This window comes from Apteryx rowi, unplaced genomic scaffold (genome assembly GCF_003343035.1).
Source record: "Apteryx rowi isolate R43461 unplaced genomic scaffold, aptRow1 scaffold_369, whole genome shotgun sequence".
Classification (NCBI taxonomy): Eukaryota; Metazoa; Chordata; class Aves; order Apterygiformes; family Apterygidae; genus Apteryx; species Apteryx rowi.
In genome coordinates this window covers 544,409-567,546 of record NW_020450185.1, presented here as the reverse complement: position 1 = coordinate 567,546, position 23,138 = coordinate 544,409, and the positions used below count along the sequence as shown (strand labels likewise).

The 23,138-nt window shown below is 39.1% G+C and overlaps 1 protein-coding gene across 2 annotated transcripts in view; it reads right to left on the bottom strand.

The window, feature by feature from the left end:
* Positions 1-1,108: 1,108 nt before the first annotated feature.
* The window catches only part of IPMK (inositol polyphosphate multikinase), a 46,648-nt gene continuing 24,618 nt past the window's right edge, over positions 1,109-23,138 (bottom strand). The window contains exons 4-8 of one of the 2 annotated variants that reach the window (XM_026073450.1): positions 16,422-16,594; positions 10,375-10,453; positions 10,179-10,254; positions 8,022-8,103; positions 6,543-6,933 (exon numbers count right to left, since the gene is read on the bottom strand). In XM_026073450.1, coding sequence (XP_025929235.1) covers positions 8,043-8,103; positions 10,179-10,254; positions 10,375-10,453; positions 16,422-16,594 — 389 coding nt within the window. In that variant the 3' untranslated portion in view covers positions 6,543-6,933; positions 8,022-8,042. Of the gene's footprint in view, positions 6,934-8,021; positions 8,104-10,178; positions 10,255-10,374; positions 10,454-16,421; positions 16,595-23,138 lie in introns of both variants that reach the window. The other variant, XM_026073449.1, reaches the window with a different exon arrangement.

Genomic DNA, 23,138 nt, shown 5'->3' with positions numbered 1-23,138 from the left:
ACAAGTTCATTAATTTACTCAGAGGTACAACATAGAGCAAGACTGCTCTCTTCTATATTCCAAAATAACCATCGAGCATTTTTGGTAAATATCCCTTAGCTGGAAAATACTATTAACTGGCACCAACTGTTCCAATGTAATTAGAGCCATGATACCCATCAGCTGATTTAATTTAATGTAGTTCTTGCAACTGAAGGTAGCATTTCTGTTGCCTACCTAAGGTAGGCAGTAAATTCTTTCCCGTGAAATTTGTCAGCGAGAAAGCCAACAGCAATATTGTCCCTTTCAGTAATTTGGAAAGATTTCCATCTACAGTGTATTATTTTCATGACCTCATGCCTCTAATCTGCAGGTTTCCCACTTTGGATTTCTGCCTCATTGCAGTTTCACACCCTGTTCAGATGAAGTCCTCTTCGAGGGCCACCCACAAGATCCTGCTTTACTATCCAGAGAACAAGGGTGGAAAGCAACTTTTCCACTTTTTCGTCTATGCCTTCCTTGTGCTGCCTGACTACTCACCCTCTTCCGGAAGAGGAAAAAGAAACACCAAGCCAGCTTTAACTCACTTAAACTGTGATTTTCACAGCTTTGAAACAAACATTGAAGGTAATCTTGAGATTCAAATCTTCTGGAGTAGAACAGCTATTTCCTAGTTACTCATCAAGGCCTGAACTATCATTAACTTATGAAAAAATGTGTTTGTTCTTTTTAAACTGTCGTCCAATTAGGGGGATGGGTTTATCTTATCCAATCCTCTTGCCATTCAGAAAAGCACTATGGACACGAAGTAAGATGCTGACCTAAAATTCACATGTAATGCATAGATTTCTGCTGAAAAGAGACAAGTCCGGATTTGTGTGTGTGGTTCCTGTTCTGCTTTGTTTTTAACTAGGTGACTCATGTATATTGAGAAGCAGGCATTACCAAAAATAATAGCAATGGATGTCATCACAAAAATACGATGGTAAAGCAAAACTGGTAAACCCAAGGTGTGCACCTATTATGCATATAGAAGAGGAGAAAGAGGGGTTAATCAGCGCAGGTATATTCAAGAAAACTTTTTATCAATATCTTCCTGTATTAAAAAGAAACCAGTTATACTTGCAAGTCACTTGCAGAGAATTTTAATAATTTGCCAAATATACAGCTATTAGAATTACCCTAAATATCACTTAATTTACAAAAGTTGGTAGATAGCATAGTACAATGTTCTATAAAATAAACACACATATGTATTAACAATACCCCCTGCAGTCCAATAATGGCAAAAGAATAACAACTGAAGTTACAGTCAAACACATACAGGTTAGAGGAGACCGAGTGACGGCTTTCGACACTTGAACCAAAGAATCTGAGACCAGACTAGATACATTCGTCCATCAGTCATAATAAATGCAGAATTTTAGATTCTGAAAACACTTAACACAGCATTAGGTGCAATTTCACATGCTTTATCTTCCAGTAGGGTTCCCAGAGTATTAAAGTGCCTTTGTGCCCTCTAGTTTCATTTATAGTCAGGTGCAATACACATTTGGAGGTTACTTCATAGGTCACTTTTTTTTAAATAACTATTTGAACCAACATACACATTTCAAGCTAAGGTGTTTTTAAAGTACTTTTGTTCCCATTTACCATTGTTCTGCATAAGCATCTTCTGTTGAATATCATAAAGCAAACAACAAAAGTCAAACTCCAAATACCCAGGGCCCATCTCCACTGAACAAAGTAAAAGTATTTCTTGAAATGTGTTTTCTGTTATATAATCCTTAACTTTTTTTCTCCCTCATTTTTCCCTCCTTTCAAATACTGCTGGAATTGTTACAGTTGTCATTTGGATGTCAACGTTCTGCACAGCTTTCCCTTACAGATTGCCATGAATGATGGCAAACGTGCAGGATTTGGCCTGGGAATGTGGTAGAGCATATCTTTATTTACTTTCTTCATACTTTAAAAGTGACATCTGACCACAGTCTGCTTTTAACTCAATGAATATGCATGAACYGCATCAGCCTGACTGCGAGATATTTGAAAACTTAAGGCCTGTGGCTATTACCTGCAATAATTACTCGCACCGCAGAACTGACCAGATGTCCTAYTCGGTGCTCCTTTTGAACTTCCACTGTTTCCTGCCGTGCTGCCTCCTTAAACCTAAACCTCAATGCTAACCGCACAAAGAAAAGGAAAGCTACATGCTCAGTCTGGCTGTCACTCACCTTGCCCCCAAAATATTCTCTTTAACACACACCTAAGCAAGTTTCATAAAACCTAAGATCTAATCTCCAATCAAAACAGGTTCAATACTAAAATTCAACTCCTGCTTTTTCATGGTTAAAAAAGGAATTTGCATCTCCCATGTTATTTGAGGCATTTTGATCATGTTTCTCAATACCTGCACTTTAAGAGTGGCCATAGAACATGAAGTTTTTGGGAAAATACCAAAATTCCATTTTAAATCATTCCATGATGATGCCTTAGCTGCTACCTATGGGAGGTCACCACCAGTACCAAAGCAAGGGCTGAAGAAGGCACTCAGGAAGGAAGCTTATTTAAAAAAAAAAAAGTGAATAACTAATCAAAGCATTACTTCACACAGCAGATGTGGATGGAGCCTTTATTCTTCCACCATCTTCCTACACTTGATAATACTTCACATCATGAAGTGGAAAACCAATGACAAGGATTTGTAAGTTTTACCTGTAAAAAAAAAAAAAACCCGCTTGCTCACAGACCAGTGTAGGCCATGCCTTTTCTTTGCCACTGCTGCTGCACATAAAAYGGCCAATTTTACATACTGCAATCCAGACTCAAGCCAGTGGGAGCTCTCTGCAGGTAAAGAATCATTTAGTGGAGCTTTAGATGTATATTACACTAACATTACTCAAAAAATGTGCACTTAAGTATGTCTAAAATGTATGCACTCTGTTAAAAAATAAAGGAAATACTGATTTCCTAATCTACTGAGTACTTCAAAAATTCTACATGAAACTACAGGGTTATGAAAAAGCACAGCCTGACTATGCATTACAGCAGAAAAATTAGAAAACAGTRCAAGTTTCATGTGAATCACAATTACAGATAAAGTCTCAGTTTTAGTTCATAAAATGATTTGGATAAAATATTTTAACATTTCAGAACAGTATAGCTTCCAATGTGATTTAGGCAAGTTCCACCAATATCCAAAAATACCATATATGTAAATGCTTTTTATAAAACTCTATACAATTCAACCTCTCATTAGGTAAGCCTATACACAGTTTGCACAATTACCTAKTTAGAAAGTCTTCAGCATAACTAACTGTATTCTCAGAGAATGACATTAAGAACAATATGCTTCCATGAATCTTTCCTTTTGACAATTGATTTTGCTAAATCACATTCTTATTGCTCAGAATTAGGACAGACGGACTTCATCAATAACAGCAGTCGGGTGTTACCCCAGCTTGGGGAAGGAGACCGTTTTATAGTTTTATTGGGCAGAAATACCTACAGGCCTCGCTACCATTTTGCCTGAAGATTTCCCAGCACCTGTTGCCWGTACTGGCTGTTTCCTACAAACAGAGTACAGAGAAGGGAAAGGAAAAAAAGGCGTTAATGGCAGAGGAGGAGAATCAGTGATGCTACACCAGCTTAGCGACCAGCGTCTTCCCTTTTCATTTTCTACTCAAATCTGTCATCTGGTCGGTGATTTCTGTGAATACATGTCCAACTATAACTGAAAACCTGATCTTTTCAAATACAAGACACTAAGATGATGCCCAAGAACRGTGCGAATATAATACCTTTGCAGGCTTCTGTCCAGTCAGTACTATGCCAAAATACCTCTACAACAAGCTTTAATTACACGACTTCCAATTAAAAATACTGTTATCTCTCAAGCTACATTTTAAATTAACAGGAATACATCCATAATAATTACTGGTAAAAAAAGCTGATAAAATTATTTTATTTTTTATTCAAAATATTCTGACAATTTAACAATATTCCAGGTGCATTACAAACACTGCCATAGTCAACACAACAATCAATACTTAAAGAGCATTCAAACACTGAAGACATTTATATCTTAAAGCAGAGACAGGAGAAGAGAATACAGATCATTTTCCAATAACTGACTTCTTTGAGGCAGATATCTAATTTCCCCGGCACAAAATGGATTAAAATCCAGAAGAGATGAATTACAGAGGACAAAAATTCAAATGTATGAATGTTTTCCTCTGTATTTTCTATAAAATATTGTGAATTTATAATTACAAGGCCTTTTACCAGCCTAGACTACTCTAGTGTTGACTGCTTACAGGATAGAACAAAAACAGAAAAAACAGGGTTAAAGCAAACAAAAACCACAAACTTCCTAGAATATGGCTTAAATTAGTTCACAGACAGTTGAGAATATAGTGGGTATTAACTGTATGGCTGCAACAGAAACACCAGGTGGAAAAAAGTCCTCATCTTCCTGATATTTTCCCCTTCACCATAATTTGCATAAAATTTTCAACAAAAAGATATTGCCCCTACTGCAAGCATCTCTTCCCATGCTTCAAAACTATAGTTTTGCAAACAGATTGTTTTGATTCTTGAATATATTATCCAGTATTAGCTCTAAAGTTTAAACATAGTTGTATACATAATGCTGTTTTTCCCAATTAACCTAGGATCTCAAATGGAGCTAAACTTTCAGTCAGCTTTATTTAAAACATGTTTGTTTCTCTTTCTGATATGGAAAACATGTCAAATCAGGAACTTGCAAAGACACATACACAAATGAGTGCATAGTGCAGAACATCATACAGAGCAGCAAGGCCACAATGTCACACTGAGTCCACATTTAAGAGATGTATGTTTCYGATGACCAAATCCATTCCAAAGYTYTTTGTTTTTATTTTTTAAACTTGTGAGGCTTTRCATAAAACAAAAGCATTAAAGTCTTGCCCCTTACAGGCCAAAACTTTTGTCATGACTTTCATATCGCTGACTATATACGGCAAGTTAGGACTGCCACAAACACAGGCTACACAGAGGCACACCAAAAAAGGTTTGGATACATCATCCCAATCTCAAATATCCCATATGAAAGCCTTAATTTTACCGGTGAAAAAAGGAGGTGGGACAATTTTCAAAATACATAGCTTGCCTAGGCATCAGTAAAAAAATGAGAGCCAATTTTAGCCCCGGGGGAAAAGAGCCACAACTCCACTGAAATAACTGAAGGTACATCTGGTTGCTCCAGGGCTGAAGTGGACCTTAGCRGTAAAGGGTCCTTTACCCATCTTGCTCTCTGCTTCCAGTTGGTGCTCCCCAACAGTGGAAAACTGAAACATTTATTGCAATACTACAAGCAGCAAACAGCTAAAGGAAATCTCAATACGCTTATTCAAAATGCTTCGTTTCCCCTTTTTCACTAAGTTTGCTTTCCAAAGGTAAGTTTTTGGAGAAGGGCCATCAGAAAGAAGGATTGAGGCATTTTCCTTAGTCACAATATCAGCCATCCCATTGACTGACTTAAAAATCTCCTAAACCAAATTAGCTTCTGAAATACCTTGTATTTGATTCCCCCCAACACACTCTTTCTTGAGAGCTACAGAGTTTCTCTAGCATTTGTGCAGTTTAAGCCTGTTACGGTAATTTTGTCCAGCATTTTCTTAGCACCTCAAATTACATTGTAGCTTGTCTGTGATGAACATGGGCTATGGACAACCACAAAGGGGGGAAGCGCCCCCCAGTTTTAGAAGAATAGCAGTATCACCCCRTTACATTGAGAAGTGCTTCTGGATATGCTGGTTCCCAAGTTAGACTACTGAAGCTAAACAGGTTTTGTCTCAAAGTAGGGTTACTCCAGTTATTCAAACACAGTAAACACAAGAGAGCAGTACTGAGGACAATCCTGCACTTCACCTCATTTTCAGTCCATTTTCTAATAGCCTGTTAATGGAGATATGGCTCAGTGTCAAGGCTAAGAGGGCAAACGCTATCAAAGCTAAAGTAGTTATGGGGAACTAACTCAACCCTTACTTATTGTATAACTGTACTCCTTGGATTTAAGCCAGCCATATACATTTCATCCTACCAATTTACCTATCCTGCTTAATCTCAAGTATCTTCATCCTCTCACACATCTTAATTAACTATCGATTATTTTCCTGAGTGAGATTATAAAAAGTTAAACCCTTCTACCAAAAGTACAAAGACAAATAAAATATAGTAGAACGATACAAACCCAGTTATACAGCATTACAAGTGCAGAAATTCTTCATGTTGTTGCTCTTATCATTGGCCCCCAGTAAAAACCATAACAAAGAATTTAGTTATCCAAAATATTTTGAAGTACTGTGATTAAATTCTTCAGACCATAAATGTAACCCTCATCCCTCGTGTTGCTAGGAAACACGTGAGCAAAATCTATCATTCGGACTTCCACGTTTGCGCTTTCCTTGATCTCCGCTGGCACATGACAGAAAACTTTTTCCAGTTGGGGTATAACATTTCCATTTAGATGCTCCTGGGTGATGCAAGTGCTGCTTTTCCATACGTTGCCTTGCTCTAAGTTTTCAACTTTGAGTGAGAGCTGACCGTGGTGCCTCTTCGAATATGCCTTTTTGTGAAGTGCATACAATTTGGACAAGCCTTTACTTACAGAGGCCTCTATTTTTCCATTCTCTGTAGAATTTATTACGTGAATATTATTATTATACTCCAGTATGTCTCCTCCTGATAACAGTCCTTTGGGCATTACTCTCTTCTCTGCCAAAGTCACATCGCTCAACCGCAYGGTGGTCGCCTGACATGAACCTTCATAAACAAACAGCAACGAGCTGGCATAGAAATTGAGTTGCTCCTGGCCCTCAAACCACTCCAGGATTTTTTCTATCTTCTGAATGCTGGCAGCAACAGCATCTTTTCTCAAGCAGTACCCGTTGTGAAAAAACTTGGAGACACCTACAAGAAAGAAATGGTCATTTTCAGGATTATTTTGGAAAAAAAAAAGTTGCCTTTCTTTGRGGACTCGACTTGTTCTTGAATTGAAGATAAAACAAGTACTCAGAGTTTGCTTTTAAACACTTTTTTAATAACTCAGAACCAAACTAAGGAATTCAAATACCTTCAGTCACCTTATTATCAAAGGACTGCTACATAATGTTAGCGATTGAGCTCAGATTGTAAATAAAAGTAGCTGAACACTAGACAAATACAGTTTCTGCTCCCCACTTCATCCTGTCAAGCATATGAACAGTTTCAGGCAGGGACCAGTTGAATTTTCCAGGGATAAATAGGCTCAGGCAGCCCCCAGCTTCTTTATCGTGGGTGACAGAGCTGACAAGTTAGTGCCAGCTCTGGAGAGGGGTGTGCATGTGTGCACACATCTGTCTGCATGTCCTAGGGTGGATGAACAGATGTCCATTAATAACGGTTTTGAAATAATTATCAAACAGCCAGATTTTTTAAATTTATTGATATCAACAGGGATAGTGGCCTGACCCTGCTTTGAACAGACTGGCTTAAAATAACCAGCCCCACTCATTCTTCCTGGGTTGTTTCAGGAAAGTGTTTTCATTTTATTAGTGAACCCCAAGGTATAGATAGACTTCAGCTGAGAAGGTCAGTTTAAGTGAAGAATATATTTACAGCAGCCTTATAATGTAAGAGACAGTATGTGCTCACATACAGCCGCCGGAGAAAAATGTAAGTCTTAAATATTAATAGCTCTAAAAGGCTTCTATCTCATCATAGTATCATACCTACAAAGAAACTGAGTTCTACCAGAACTCTTACTACCCTCTTAGTAGCAGGAAAGAAATGCGATGAGGAAATTCCTACATAGCCAGCTGCAAATGTATTTATTTTATGATCAACAAGTAGCTCAAATGATACGAGGAACAGTCGCAGACTCACCTTGCAACAGGAGAGAAAGGGACTTTTTATAAGGAACACACAGAGTTTGAAGCTATCTTTTCATGCAATACTAAAATAAATAAGTAAATAAATAAATCCAAGCACATTAAACTCTCACGCATGAGTTGCCTCACCATCTTTTACTGTTTCCTTTGTCAAGCTCCTTCCATAGTGCTGGTTTTGGGTCTCATAGCTGTCAGTACAGACATGGTAAACCTGCAAGAAACAAAAGGGAACTTTGTACTTATTTAGAGAAATCGATATTTCCCTATAGCTCTGAGACGTGTTGCAGACAGGTTCCAGAGTCTGCGTTACCGGCTCTCCCCGACTCGGGATTCTGCGTTACTTGGAGGTCTACGCTGCCCTCTAGTGCTCGGCTCTGCCAACTACTGCCATTTGGCAGCCTGGGATTTAACTATCCAGGACAACTTCTTGCATTTTCCTCACCAAAAAGACATCATTAGATTGGTTAGAAATCACCATACCCATTACTGCAAGCCTTTTCTATGGCACATAACACTGATTTGCAAGGCAAGACATGAAGCTAACACACTCCTACCAATATCACTGTGATTATTAAATCATTAAAACTTAACAAGCTCATAAATTGAGTTTTATTATTTTATAGTTCTTAAAACTACRGAAGTGTTTAACAAAACTGCAAAGCAATAAGAGTTATTATTTGACCAGAAAGGCCCAGCTATCCAAGACTCTCCCATCGGAAACTGGTGCATAAAAGGTGCATAAGTTGAGCGGTACCAAAAATAAATAAATAAATCACTGTTCCTTATCTCCATTGCTGGGTTCCCCCCCCACCAAGCCCCTCTGCCTCCATCCAAACCACAACCAGCGCAGTAAGAAGAGGCAGGCCCAAAGCCCTGATCTGCAAAGTAGCTGCAACGAGAAGACTCTAGCAGTCGAGAAAAACAAAAAGTAATCGAGTTCACTCTCCTCRCCAAACCCGAGCCATACGGTGCAGAAACTGATACATGCAAGTCATCAGCAATGAACTGAAGAGGCAGGAATTCTGGTTACACCAAAGGAATAACAGTTGTAGGTCTGAATGTTTAAACTCACTTGGTAAGAGAGACCCTTCCCGCTGTCCCACTGTTTGCCACTATTTCCACTATGATAGCTATAGAAATTGAGGCCCAGGGATCTACAGTTACAGTGGAGCAAAGACGTAGGTGAAGTATTTTAAAATAGCATCTCAGAAGTGTGGTTTTGGATTCACTAAAACAATCATTTTTCACCACTCCAAAAAAAGCACATAAGCATAAAATAGTAAGGTATGAACCCAAAAGAATACTTATTCAAATATTTCATGTAGCAAGCCTTTCGCATCGTTTTCAGTTTTGTTCGKTTTTTTTCATTTATTGAAAGAACTACAAGCCCATATCTAAAGAACTACAAGCTGCAGGTAATTAAATAAAACAAGAATCAAAGATACATATATTTCTTTGAAACAGGATTACAAGTCTGGAGACTGCCTCAGTCTTTACTAGCTGCATGTTCGTTATAACAACATCAAGAGCTCTAGTTTAGTCAAAGGGCMGCTTCCTCCCTGTATCTGCAGCGTAACGCACTCCTGAATGCGTCATCTTGCTCACCAGAACCTTCTCTCTCCCCCACAGGAGCTTGCAGTTTTTGTCATGGGCTCAGGAAAAGCTTGTTAAGGCCTGCAAGCTTGTTCCATTTTCCAAAGAAACTCTGGAGCAACACCTGAGCACCTTGTGCTTCTGGCTTGTGCTTCCAGCAAAACCACTGTAACTTAGTTCTTCAGGCCTCGCTCAAGCGGACTTCACTAACAARGCGCATTTTTCTTCCACAAACATCATTCTGGGTTTTTGTGGCATCTAAGCTCCTTTTTTTTTGCAGAATACCATTCCACAAAAACRGCACTCTATAGGTTTAGAAACACACAGGCAGACACGCGTGGTTTACATTACATTAATAGCACATTTTTAACTATACAAAATGGTGAAATTACCAAGTCCTATACACATATYGACACTGTAATGTACACGTTTAACTACCTTGTGAACAAGGAAATATTCAGAACATCCTAGGTTACAAAAGGATACGGGTGAAATCCTTTGTGCTTTTCTTAAGGCAATATTATTAAAAAGACAACATTGTCCAACTCACATATGTTGTGCATGAAAGTATTCTCCACCTAGCCAAAGARCTGTCTCCTAATTCTGTTTAAAGCCCTTTCACTTGAAAGGRAGTGACAGTTTGAAACATTTTTGGAAGATCTCAACCCAATACAAATACATTAAGCCTCATACCGAAAGCAGAGGAGCAGAAACGCAAGCTCAGAGAAGAGAAATCTTTCATCAGTTCTCACTTGATCTTCACCTACCCCTGCAAAACAAAGGAAACTCGGTGTTGTAATAGTGAGAGACCAGAATCAGCTTCCTCGTGCACGGGCTTCTTGCCCCACTATGCTTTTGTCCACTCAGGTACTGCTAATCCACTACTAACCTTTCCCCAAGAGATATTTCCCTTTGAACCGACTTTTTTCTGTATCCCAGCTGTTGCAGCTGTCTGTACTTGCCCRTTTCTGTCAAAAGGATGACAAGTCAAATAAGTCAAATCTCTAAGCTTAACAACTGCCAAGAAACTAGACGAGAAAGCTTCATTTCTTGTCCACCCACCACAGCTCGTCAGGTGTTTGCCCTCCCGGCTTCACAAGGGGTTTCACGCTATAGTGCGGGATAAAGAAAACCACTCAGTATCTGCAAAACATGACCTTCAGAAAACCACTTAATTGGTAACTTTTATACGCTCCTGCTACACAAGATCAGTCCCCATTCAGCGAGGTTTGGGCATAAACAGAACTGGAATCCAGGATGCTAACAAGATTTGCTTATTATTATTATTAACAGGGTTGCTGTAAGGGCAGGATGTCAAGAAATGCAGAATTACACAGGAAATTATTCTCTGACTTTCTCAACATGCTCTCAGCTTCTGCTTTCCCATAAGGTGTTAGTTTACTGCTGCTTGCACGTGTACACATATTTTTGTACCGTTTCTTAAACAGTGTTAATTCACTTGACATTCTTCAGCTGAGGGAAGCCTTAAAAAAAGCACAAGCCTCCCAAGATCACAAAACTGAGACACGGTTTGGAAAACTTGAAACTGCGGCTTAGGATACTAGGCTGAAGACTGGATTCAAAAATGCAAAATATCAAGTGTTATGTAATGTTACTCTCTAATTCAGTATTGACTTTCAGGGCAAGGCAGAAAAATGCAGACTCTTCTAATGCTTACCTATGGCAACTCCCTAGTCTTCTAGGGCATAGAGTTTAAATACATAGTAACTGTATATAATTTAAATATATACTAATTAAGACTGGTCTGTTTGGTGGAGATACTGTTATCACAAAAGTCTGTATTAAATMATTTTCAGACCTCTTGAACATCTGTAAAAAACAACTAATCTACACTGAGACTGGAAAAATACACATATTCAGAACCGGTTTGGACAGTAAGACAGAGCAGTACCTGCAGAGCGGAGACTAACCCAAAGGCAGAGGCCCTGCTCGGACCTCTGCACCTAGCTGATGCCTGGGAAGCGGTTTCCATGCAGAGCTCCCGTGCCTGCTCCCACACGTGCCCTGCCAAGGCAGCTCGGGACCTGCTCTTCTAAGCACGGCCACCCGCAACTGGCAATTCGAGATACAATCTCCGATGCTGACACAGCTAGACTTTAAAGGACAATCCACTCCGAGCTGTCCATCCCCGGCATTTTTTCCATTGATACACTRAAGTCATCACTATTTTACACTCACACAGCAAGAGCGAGCAAGCAAGGGTGCGTTCAAGTATTACACAAAGCTTTCTGTTTACAGCAAGGCCTCTCTGCTTTTGTAACTGGCACGCGAAGGTCAGCACCCAACCTGCTACCAAACCCGGCGAGCCGAACTGCCCGGGGAGGCAGGCACACGTGTCCCAGCCAGCCCAGCGCAGCGCGGGAGCCTGCTCAAGCGCAGGAGCAGCCCGGGGGCCTCCCCAGCTAACCACCAGCAGCATCAGGCCATCACCTTAGTGTCAGGCAGCTCCAATATCCCAGATCCAGAACTGGGCGCCTTTTTCCCAGACTTCACCATAAGCCCTGCGTAAATATATGGGTCTCCTTCACGTCTGTGAAGGACCCAGGTTTCCTACCAGTCCTGCAGTCTCTCAGGGAGCAGAGCCTTGGACTTGTCCTGCCACGGTAGAAGAGTTAAACATCATATTTTAAAAAGCTCTTTTCTAAATTAAAATGAAGATTTGGGGGGAGATGGGAGAGCTTGCTTTTTTATATTCTCTTATTTGATATTACTGCTTAACAGCAATGCTGTAACACTTACTGCTGCCAAGAGCATGTCCTTTTTTTTTTCCTTTCTTCTTTAAACTTATATTGTATTGGCTAGACTAAAAGCAATGGAATTGCACACATGCTTGCCGCTGGCTTGCAAACGCACCCTGGACAGGATGCATACCTGGGCTCTGGTTTGTGGGACTATAGTAGTATATTCTTCTATACATGTTTTGTTTCTTCGCTTGGTTTTTTGGTATTTGACAAGAGAACTTCATATAATTAAGTATTCAGTCAAATGCTATGACAAGCAATATAAAACTTTAGTAAGGTCCTTGCATAATTTAATTCTGCAATTATTTGTTTATGTTGAAATAAATCAGTGAAAAAGCAGAATACAATTTTCATCTTCTAAATAAAAGAAACAAGGACATTGCAGTTTAATCAAGAGACATTTTAAAATACATTATCTTCGACTCCAAGAACTTTCATGGAGCAGCTCATTAAGAGTAAATTTCTCCTGTGCAGATTTTTCTATATCACGGGGACAACGAGGCCATCTCTTGTCCATTAGCGCCTTTTTCCTAACGTACAGGAAATCTTACCAGACATAAGGACAACTGTACCAGCTGTCATATGCATGACGACAGCCCCTTGCATAAGCAAAAAAGCACTGAAAAAAATGCCAGAGTACCCAGCTGCTAAAGTTTGCCCAAGAGGATGACAGACGAATCTGCTAAGTCCTATAAACTAAGTATTTCTGAAGCAAACCCCTTGAATCTGTTCGCAGGTGCTGGACTCGGAGGAACTGCTGCACTCAGTTTTGCAGCACGCAGTCAGCACAGACTGTGAAACACATGAACGTAGTCAGGCTGCAAGAATCAGGAAGCGAAAGCTGGAAGAGATGTAAGGGAGGAGGAAGCGGCACCCGGAGGTACCAGAGGCAGCAGCTCAGCAGAACAACCAGAGCCTTCGTCCGCAGCTTTTTTTTTTCCACCGTCAAAAAAGTGAACGCTATATGCGGAATTTAATAGCTTTATTATTGTTGCCATCCTAAATATTGCTATTAACACATCAGAGCTTATGCAAGTTATCACAGCATTAGTAAGCCTTTACTAAGAAAGGAAACGGACTAAGCTATAGTCAGTTTTAAAATACCTTGTGAGAATGCATCGTAGATTAGGAAATTCATTCATGAAGACAGCTTTGATGAGGTATCTGCTCTACCGTATGCAACAGTTAATAGGCACAAACAAAAATAAATGATAGATTATACTGGCAGAGTTATATAATCACCAGCCTGTACTTTAAAGGCAATGTTTCACAAATATTATGGACTACATAATACTACAATCAAGATATTCTGGAGGAAAAAAACCAAAATCCTGATGAAGTCAGGAATTGTGGATTCTAAGTGGACTGTGAATTCTAAACAAATCCCCACCCACACATTCTACTTGTATTTAACAGCATAAAAATATTCTATTTTTAATACTGCATACGCTGCTAAGATATTCCTTATCTATTCCTATTTCTGCTACTGGAACCATCTCGCAACTAGTACTTTTTTTTTTTTGCTACTGGAACCATAACTGAGTGTTCTGACTTATGTTTAAACTCTCACTACTTTCCTAAATTCTTATTTAGCAAATCTATGTCCTCGTATGTTAAGGAAAGGAACCTCAAAACTAACTATGAAATTGGGCTTTATCAGTGTTATTCAAATGACTGTACTTTCTACATGTGTTTTCCATCCATATATTGTGTTTATTCCCTGAAATACAATGAACATCCTTTAGCACATGCCAAATACCAGAACTATGTATATAAATCAACAGCACTGCCAAATAGAGCACTTGCTTCTTCTTAGGACAAACCTTATGTATTTATGCATAAATAAATGACGGCTTATTTACCAAAACATAAAAATGTTGTAGCAACTATATCAACAGCTTTGGCAGGGGGGAACTAAATAAATACATTTTTGTTTGTAGCTCTTCTCCATGATAACTTATGTGGTTTGTGCTAATACAAAATAAAAATAAAAATACCAACACATGTAACTGTATTTCCTACTTCTCCTGGCCCTCCTCTTTCTTGTTCTTCTGAAGCAGGAACTTAAACACCCCCCCGCCCCCCCCCCCCCACGCAAAGAAATCTATTAAACAGATTAAAACCAAAACCACCTACTTTCTGAATTGTGTTAGACTGTATTTTGTCCAACACACGCTAGCATCCTTCACCCAGCACGTTAGCTGTTTTAGGCAGTAAATACCTACGCAGGGGAGCATTTTATATTATGACCAGAACTTTGCAAGAATAAAGAAAGATTCCAGGCAGAGAGAGCCCTGTTAACACGAAGGGGCCAGCTGAGCACAGAAAATGCCTTGTCAATGCATACTTCAAGTGTCACACGAGGGGAGGAGGAACCTTTTGAAGTCTTTTTGGAAAATAACTTCAACATGCAATTTGGTGCCAGATGCACAGACCTCGCACAGTTAAACATGGGGTGGGAAACAGCAGTGCTTGGAAGAACCGTCATTATAAAGATAGTTTTAATTAGGGAATGGAATGAATTTCTGTAACGGGATAAAGACATCAATAAATGGCAGTGTTAGAAGCAGTAGTTGCAAGCAAAAAACACCGTGAAAGGAAGCATTCTTTTTAGTCATGAAACACAAAGAATGTGAAATACATTATTTTACACACGAGATAAGAAAGGTTATGTAACAATATAAGCCAAATCCAAAGCTATAATCTCCAGCCTTCCTTCTGGATCTAAACTGTTTGACTAGCTTTTGATTCCACTCCCACATTCCCTTATACAATTTTACATAACTACTACTCATGACTGCTATAATTTATAGCTGTAAAAGCTTATCTCAAGACAGAGTTAAGGCTGAGAGCTTAGACAATTAAGTACGAAAACACTCGAAATATTAGAATTCTTTCAAACAACTGGTGCAACCTGCGTGTCACTGCTATCTAAGTCAACTGGAAGCTTGACAAGGCTGCAGCCATTTACGCTTGGTGCTGCAGGGCTTTAGAAGCTTTGGCTTTGACTATGCAAGAAGGACAACCAAGAATCTCTCATCAGAAAGCAAGAAAGTTATTCCTGTGCCAACCTTGACAGGAGTGAAAAAAGGAAACAAAAAAACCACATCCACTTTAAGCAGAGCCATTCAACAAGATAAAGGAGGACCTCCCTAAAAAAAGCAAAAATAAGAAAACAAAACAGAAGGAGCCTGATGAACAGCATAGGAATATACACATTAAAGGCTTCAACACTGTGGGATAGTATCTCTGATGACTCTGGAGTTTCCCTGTTGTCCATAAGGCTATAAAATTCTAATGTCTGAATGCACTTCAGCATGAGGGATCTCTTTTACAGATGTGAAAAAAAAATCTAAGTGGTTCCTGATCTGCAGAAGTTTCGCAAAACTTATTTATGTTGAAATTTTAGAGTAATCTATGCACAAATACTGAATCTTCATTTTTCTCTGTACCTAAAATAAGGAAATGTAATAGAGTTAGTATGGACATCTAAAAGTCCTTATTCATCTCTAGCTAGTCTCCAACTGACAATTGTTCCTCAAGCATACAAGCACCAGATGTTTTCTTCTGGTGGAAAACATTTTTAAACCCAGAATACAAGCAGCTATTTATAACTACATGCACCATCTGCCAAAAGTTAACCTGCTCTTTCCTAAACATATTCAAATGACTTTTCTCACTTCATTAAAGTAGAAGTAAGCAAATGTGCATAAAAAAAATACAAAAAATCAAAATTAAAAATTGGGAGAGTGTACAGCCTGTTGTTAAATCATTATGAGAATTGATCCTGTATGTAAATCTCGAATACAAGCCTAAAGGCCAAAAAAAGCTTGGATAATCTTTAAAAAAGCTGCTAAGTGAGAAGAATCAATTGGAACTACTTCAGTTTTAGGTAATTCCAGCATAACCCAACATCTGTCATACACATATACAAACTCAGGTTGCACTTAGAATCTCTGAAGGGACCTGGTGAAGTTAAACATTTGTTTTGAACACTAGCAATGGTTTGAAACTTATTTCATGTGACACTCGATACCAGTACTACCAACATATTCAGATCACGGGCCTAAAACCTCCAATGGATTATCATTAGTTAAAGAAGTTCACCTCTGAACCTGGTGTTGGACAGCAGGCCAAAGCATAAACTGAATCTGAAAGCAAAACAAGTTCTTACCCTCATGCCGAGCACCAAAAAGCCGATCTCTTCCATTAGCGGGTACTTGCTGACCTGTTGCTGTATCTTCTCAGCTGAAGCATATGGATCGTAACTTTTCTGACCTATTTTTACGTCCATTATACAAGGCTTATTAAACTTACGGGTCACATCTTCCAGTTTTAGATACATATCTGTTAAGAAGAGAAAACTTTAATTAACAGTGGGTCAAAGCAAAATAGCTATACGATTCCTGCTGAGCTTTGGGGGAGGGAAAAGGGTTTAAAGTCTAGCACCATGCAAGTTCTTTAAAAGACAGCCAAATTTGTCTCTGAATACAGACTAAATCATGGTCATTGACACCCACAGATTTCATTGACATTAAATTCCAAAGGCCTATGGCTTAGTAAAGTGTATATAAAGAGTGCCAACCTAGCACTCAAATTCAAATTATTGCCCAGATGAAATTCATAAGTAGCTCTTAAGCCATTAACATACTTCAACTAACATTAATAAGCACACACAACTGCACGTAAGCACATGGTTGGTTTTGCAGCGGAGATGGTGTTTCCTTTATATGTGCAAAAGGGCTAGAAATAAAATTGCAAGTTTTTGTTTCATTTTAAAAAACAAAATTAACATTTCATAGCCACACCATACAGCAACAGAAATACATCTCATTTCTCCTCTTTTCCCCTCTCCTTCCCATGTCACACCTTTTGGGGGAAAAATTCCTTGAATCTTAGGCTTCTTTTTATCCATTCCCAAGAGTTGTGTAGGGATGGCAAGGTGAAAAGAAAAAAAAAAATCCAAAACAGGCAAAAAAAACAACCAACCACACACACTCAAAACCCAAAACGTTTGAAGGAAGCTTTCTAAGGTTTCTGAAGGACCATCTAAAACCAGTTTCTAAAGGACTATCTAAAGCTTAATCAAAGTGGTTTATGCTTTTCCCCGACGCAAGAAGTCTTTTCCAACAAGACTTACAGCACCAGTTGTCAGAGTACAAGAAAACAAACTTAACTCTCAGACTATCAGACAAGTCTGGTTGGAGAAAACTTGGAGAGATCTCCAGTCTCTGCCAGTGCAGCAAGTCCACACACACTATTAACACAATAGTTTTTCCACACTCTTCATAAAATTGTTTAAATTTTTTTTGCAGAAAGTCCATCACGATCTTCATATAAAATTAAGTCTTCTTTCAAGTATAGCCTACTGCATGAATGTATCTCCTTGGCTTTGAAGAAATCCGCATACACACAAACATCCTGTTCTCCCCCAGCTCTCCAGCACACTCTAAAATGGGATTGCCAAAGAAAGGAAAACTTCCGCAGTTCAAATTTAAAGAGCAGAAGAGGGACAAAGTGCCCCCATTTGATAGGCCGTATAGACAGGTAGCAAAACCAAAGTCAAGCAGAAGCCAACAAACAGCAATGCTCCATTTCTACTTAAAAAGCAGAAACATACTCCTAATGATAAGAATTTAAATTGGCTTTTATTACTTCGGAAGTTCTATTCAGACCTTGGTAATTTTTATACCATGTTATCGTTACGACTGAATGACTCAGTTCCCAAAACTACATATGTATCAATCAAATAAACCGGATTTAATCCTTAGATGCCTGCTTTATCTATAAATGAGACTAAGCATATTTTGAATGTATAGTCATGCTCAGGGAAGTATGTCAAACCAATAAATTCCATTTTAAAGAAACTGCAATCTTCCATTAACTCACTGTATCAGCTTACGTTACTCTCCATTGCCCAGCAGGCTGCAGAATCAATCTAGCTACAGAAAAAAGTGTTTTGTTATAGACCAGCTCACCCATGAAACAAGTTTGTTAACTACAACTGCAGGGATATCCAGGCCAAAAATAACTCAAACTTAACTCACAGAAGCCATGGGCAGCAAATATACTCAATATTTGTTCACTAGATGCACCCTAAGGGGAAGCAAGACAAATATTCTCCCTGCCAGGAAGTTTATTCTTTATCACCTGATGCACAGCCTCCATTTTTTCTATTCCAAGTTTTCAAATGTGGTCAGATTCAGTCAGATATTGGCAAAGCAGTACTGAATCCAGGGAAATCTATATAACCCCTTATCTATCTGTTAGCTCAACCAAAGCTGTAGAAATGTGTCATCCTTCACACCTACCTTTTTTGTTTATTATGGAAGTCATTATAATCAATATATTTGTGTCATCACTCTAAAACAATCCAGGAACAACAAATAAGTGAAATTCAAGGTTTTCCAAACTGACCTCTCAAAGGCACCGAATCAGAGGTTTGCCATGGAAAGAAAAAAGAACGAGTGAGTGTATATACCTATGTATTTATGTACATACACACACACACATAAACACAAACATCTCAGGAAATAGCTGCAATCCTTCATGGATTAGGCTGTTGGCACCTCCAGATTCAAACCAGCATTTGTCATGAGTCTTGCATTACTCTCACAATAGTCTTTTTGCTTAGTTCAGGGGAGGAGGCAGAAGATACTCATGGCCTGTCATGAAACACGTACAAAAAAAACCCCACACAACTACACTTACCCTAACTATCAAAAGCCATTGGGCACAAAGATTGCACAGTTTAGATGCAATTTTTTAGTCAATCCTAAAAAAAAAAGGATATGAAGCAGTGTATAATGTCTCTATTTTTGTAATGCAACAAAAAGTGAACCCATAAAAACAATTAGTTTAAAAAGCAGAACCAGATTTCCCAGAAACCAACATATTTTCCTTCAGACAACATGCAGGCAAGATAACTGTACGCGTTCCATCAAAGGCCATGAGCACTTGTGGAGCACTCATGGGTATCCTCTATCCTCCGCTCCACTTGTCCAAACCGCTCTTTACAAGCATACAGCACCAAAATTCCGCATCTCCAAAACAGTTAAAGATTTAGATACCTGTCACTTTAATTCCCCACCCATTTCATAGCTGTTAAACTAGAATCTCCCATACTGTCCTACTAAAGCATAACCATTACTATTAAAAAAAGTTAAAATAATTTTGGAGTTAACAGTAACTCTGGAAAACACCAATTACTTGGCCAAGTTTGTGAATTATCTAGAAATGACTCATCTCTCGCACACTTTTTTGGAATTATTCTTTAATTCTTCATCTTTAGCTAACTGCTAACTCAGAATTTAGATTGTTAGGTCTGCTCAACACTAGATTCTGCTCAATACACTCCCACAATCTCCAAAGACTTTTTGCTGGGGCAGGGGGGCAAAAGGGGAAGGTGCCACAACAGATAAAGTATTATTTCAAGGTTCCCCCCTGCCGATTACAGCTTCGGAAAATGCATCAAGTGTTTATGCCTGTTCTCTCTTGGCACTATTTGTTTCTTATTTGCAGTGTGTTCAGTATCTTGAAGTCTCTGGTCTACTGACACGGACCCAAAAAAGTCACAGTATCAGAATGCACCACAACTTTTAACACAGTTACCCCTCCAATACCTTGTGAAGCATTAAGACCGAGGCAAAAAGAAACTGAGGACTAGATTCAGACATCCACAGGTATCACTTCACTACCTTATTTTAGTGCTTATTCTAGTTAGGTGCTCTTACTACCCTTTCATCTGAGCCTAAGTATCCTTTCCAAAGTCAACAGTAAGTCTACAGCAGAGCAGAGATAACTACAGCTCTCCTTCCTATTCTGTTTAAAAATACACAATTTCAAGCGCTTGATATTTTCTAAAATATTATGTAGAAGACTGCTAACCCAAAGTGCTTCTGAAAATTACATATTCACTAATACAAACAATTTTTTATTACACAATTAGATGTGCTGCATATGTCATGTAGAAATGCTGCATACCAATAAAACAAGTCTCAAGCTATCCAAACACAGGTTAAATTAAAAACCCATACAGGGAAAAGAATGCATAAGGATGCTTGTATCTTAGCTTCGGTACGTTTTCCTCAAAATGTATTTCTAGAATTTAAACAAACCATTCCTCAGAGGCTTCGCCTCCTCCCCTTTCTATTTTTCAGCAGAGAGGAAGATGTGGCTTGACATATTCTTTACATATTTTACTACAGTCCCAAAGGGGACAAACAGAAAAAAAGACCAAAATTCAGCACGTATGTACGGCATGGACCACTGCGGACTTCAGCACGCACATGCTGAAGCATTCAGTCCTTACTGGAATCAGAAGTGAGAAAATAACTTGAGGCATCTGACTTCATGATTTACAAGGCATCTCTCAAAACATGAATAAGCAGAGAAAGCCTCAGTTGCTCCCAGCAACAAGAGAAGAAAAGAAAGATTTGGTTATAAGTTATATTTATCTACCCTGTTCTCATTTTAGGCAACAAAAATTAGAGCCCAGAGGAGAATGCAATGAACAGCAATAAAGTTACTGACAGGGGGAAGACTGAAACCAGGGGCAACAAGTAGGCAGCAAAAAACAGAATCCTAGAGCTCTCAGCAGGAGATAGGAAAGTCAGTTTGGCTCCTACACATATTTATAACAACTTTTCCACATGTTTACTAATACACTCCAAATGCCTACAATGCCACTGAAACCAGACTTCAAATAACATTGTCTCACCCCAATTTTAGCTTGACTTGGGAGATGTAGCRTCATCCATCTCTAACCCTGGCTCCTATGCCATCGCACTAGCGGTGTGACTGAGGGTAAAGCAAGACCCAGAGGGCCTAGGCAGATGCTTTTGTTATGTTGAGGTATGCGATTTCAGGGTAACAGGACAGTTCCACACATTTTTATGGATACAATCCTTGTAAATATTGGTATCTTTTCTGCTGAGAAGATGAAAAGTTCAGCAGAAGGCAAGCATGCAGCAGCATCTTCTTGTGTACTTCGGCACCTGCTAGAGAGCATATCATCCAAGATGACTCTTGTGTAAGGTTAGGGATGGCCATTCCTACATTCTAATYAACCCTTAACATATTTCATCTCATTTAGCTAGCAATTTCATCCATTTACCTACAGTTTTAGCACAGAAGCCTCACACTTGTCTCCCTAAACCTTTCTCTATGGAGAAAAAATTACCTGTGTTCTCCACCTTGCCCACCACAGTTCCTGCTCACCTGTCATACAGACACTTGGAGAGTGTCACAGATTATCTTCAGTGTGGTCCTAAATTCATTTAGTCTCAGATTTTCCTACTGCAAGCCTCAGATTCTCTTCATGCTACTCAGACTCCCAACCCTCTTCCCAAAATAACAACTCTGAAGCTACGCACATAAGACACCTACCTGTTGCCAAAGAGCTCTCCTTTCCCTCACTACCTCATAAATAAAGGAACTCTAGATAAAAAAATGCCCATGGCCACCCTCTCTCTGCCCTGGCAAGAGATAGAAGCAGTTTCTCCTTCACACAAACACTGTTAAAAATACACACACACACAGTTCAGAATACGCAGCAAGCAGAGGGGATCTGGAAACTGATCTAGTCTTATATTCTTTAAGAGAGGTTACTTATGTTCATTTAGCAACAATAAGGAATTATTACGTTCACTGCTCAAAGGTTGTCTGGAGCTTTGTCCCCACAATCTGTAGAGCAGTGACAGTCAAAGGAAACATTAGGCTTCCAACAGCAAGACTGCAAAAGGCTACAAATACAACTTGGGTATAAATTTAATAGCTAGATGCCTCTTTAGCAGCTAGATTCCTTCATCTAATGTCACTGGGGCACACCACAGCAGTTAAACAAAGTTCAATCTTTTGAATGGCGCCACAGGTAAGACCACAGCTAATGGGGGGGCAGGGGTAGAAAGGAGACTGGTAATAAACCCTCAACCCTAATCTCCCCCCAAAATAAAGTTTTCTAAACTTGATTTCCTACTTTTTACCCAGTCTAAATGCAGTATTGGTGATTCTCTTCAGTTCCGATGTCTTTTGGTGTTGAGCACTGATGCACAAATGCAAATGCATCACAGGTTTTCTTCCACACCTGGCATTAGTAAAGCTATGTTTACCAATGCCCTCTAATCAACAAAACTTCTAACTTGAAAGGCTCAAGCCAATTATTAAAGTGTTAAAAACCATTTAGTTTTGGAAGTAGCCAACACACACATTTTCTGTTCATCTCCATAAACCCGACTTCTACCAGAACTACCAGACACCCTTTAATACTACASATAGTAGAGTTGGCAATGGAGTGTTTTATTCAAACCCTCTTGCCCTAGCCTTGTATCAAAGGAGCTCCTGGTACTGCATAATCTTCGGCAAACAAACAGAGTGTTACCCCTCCTTTAAGYAGTTATTCCTAGCGGCTACATCTCTACTACTTGTGGAGACCTGCCAAAATTCAGCCCCACCATGAGGTGTTAGTTAATTCGCAACATAAACTAAGGATGTGTTGAATTACCGTATCTTGGCTAGATCACACATTTTAACATCTTAAGATCCTACTGCGAGTAGGAAAAATTGATTTGCAATTTGGAGAGGACACTAAGCGAGCTCCATGACACATAAAATTACAAGGGAAGGAAGAAGATAGCTGTGGTAGAGCTATTTGAGTTAGTGCCAAATATGGAAATGTGAAGTCAAATTTGAGCCAAGAAAGTGCTAGGTACTACCACAATCATCATTGCATTTCACTTCAGAGTTGGGAGAGTGCAGTTTCCGCTGTCTTTGGAAGACAAGTCTATCCAGGGACAGCATAAGGAAGAGAAGACAGAATTATAGTACAAGATCACAGCTTCTCATTTAGGTGCCCACATATTTAAATGGGCTTGATGGCATCCTTTGGTTCCCA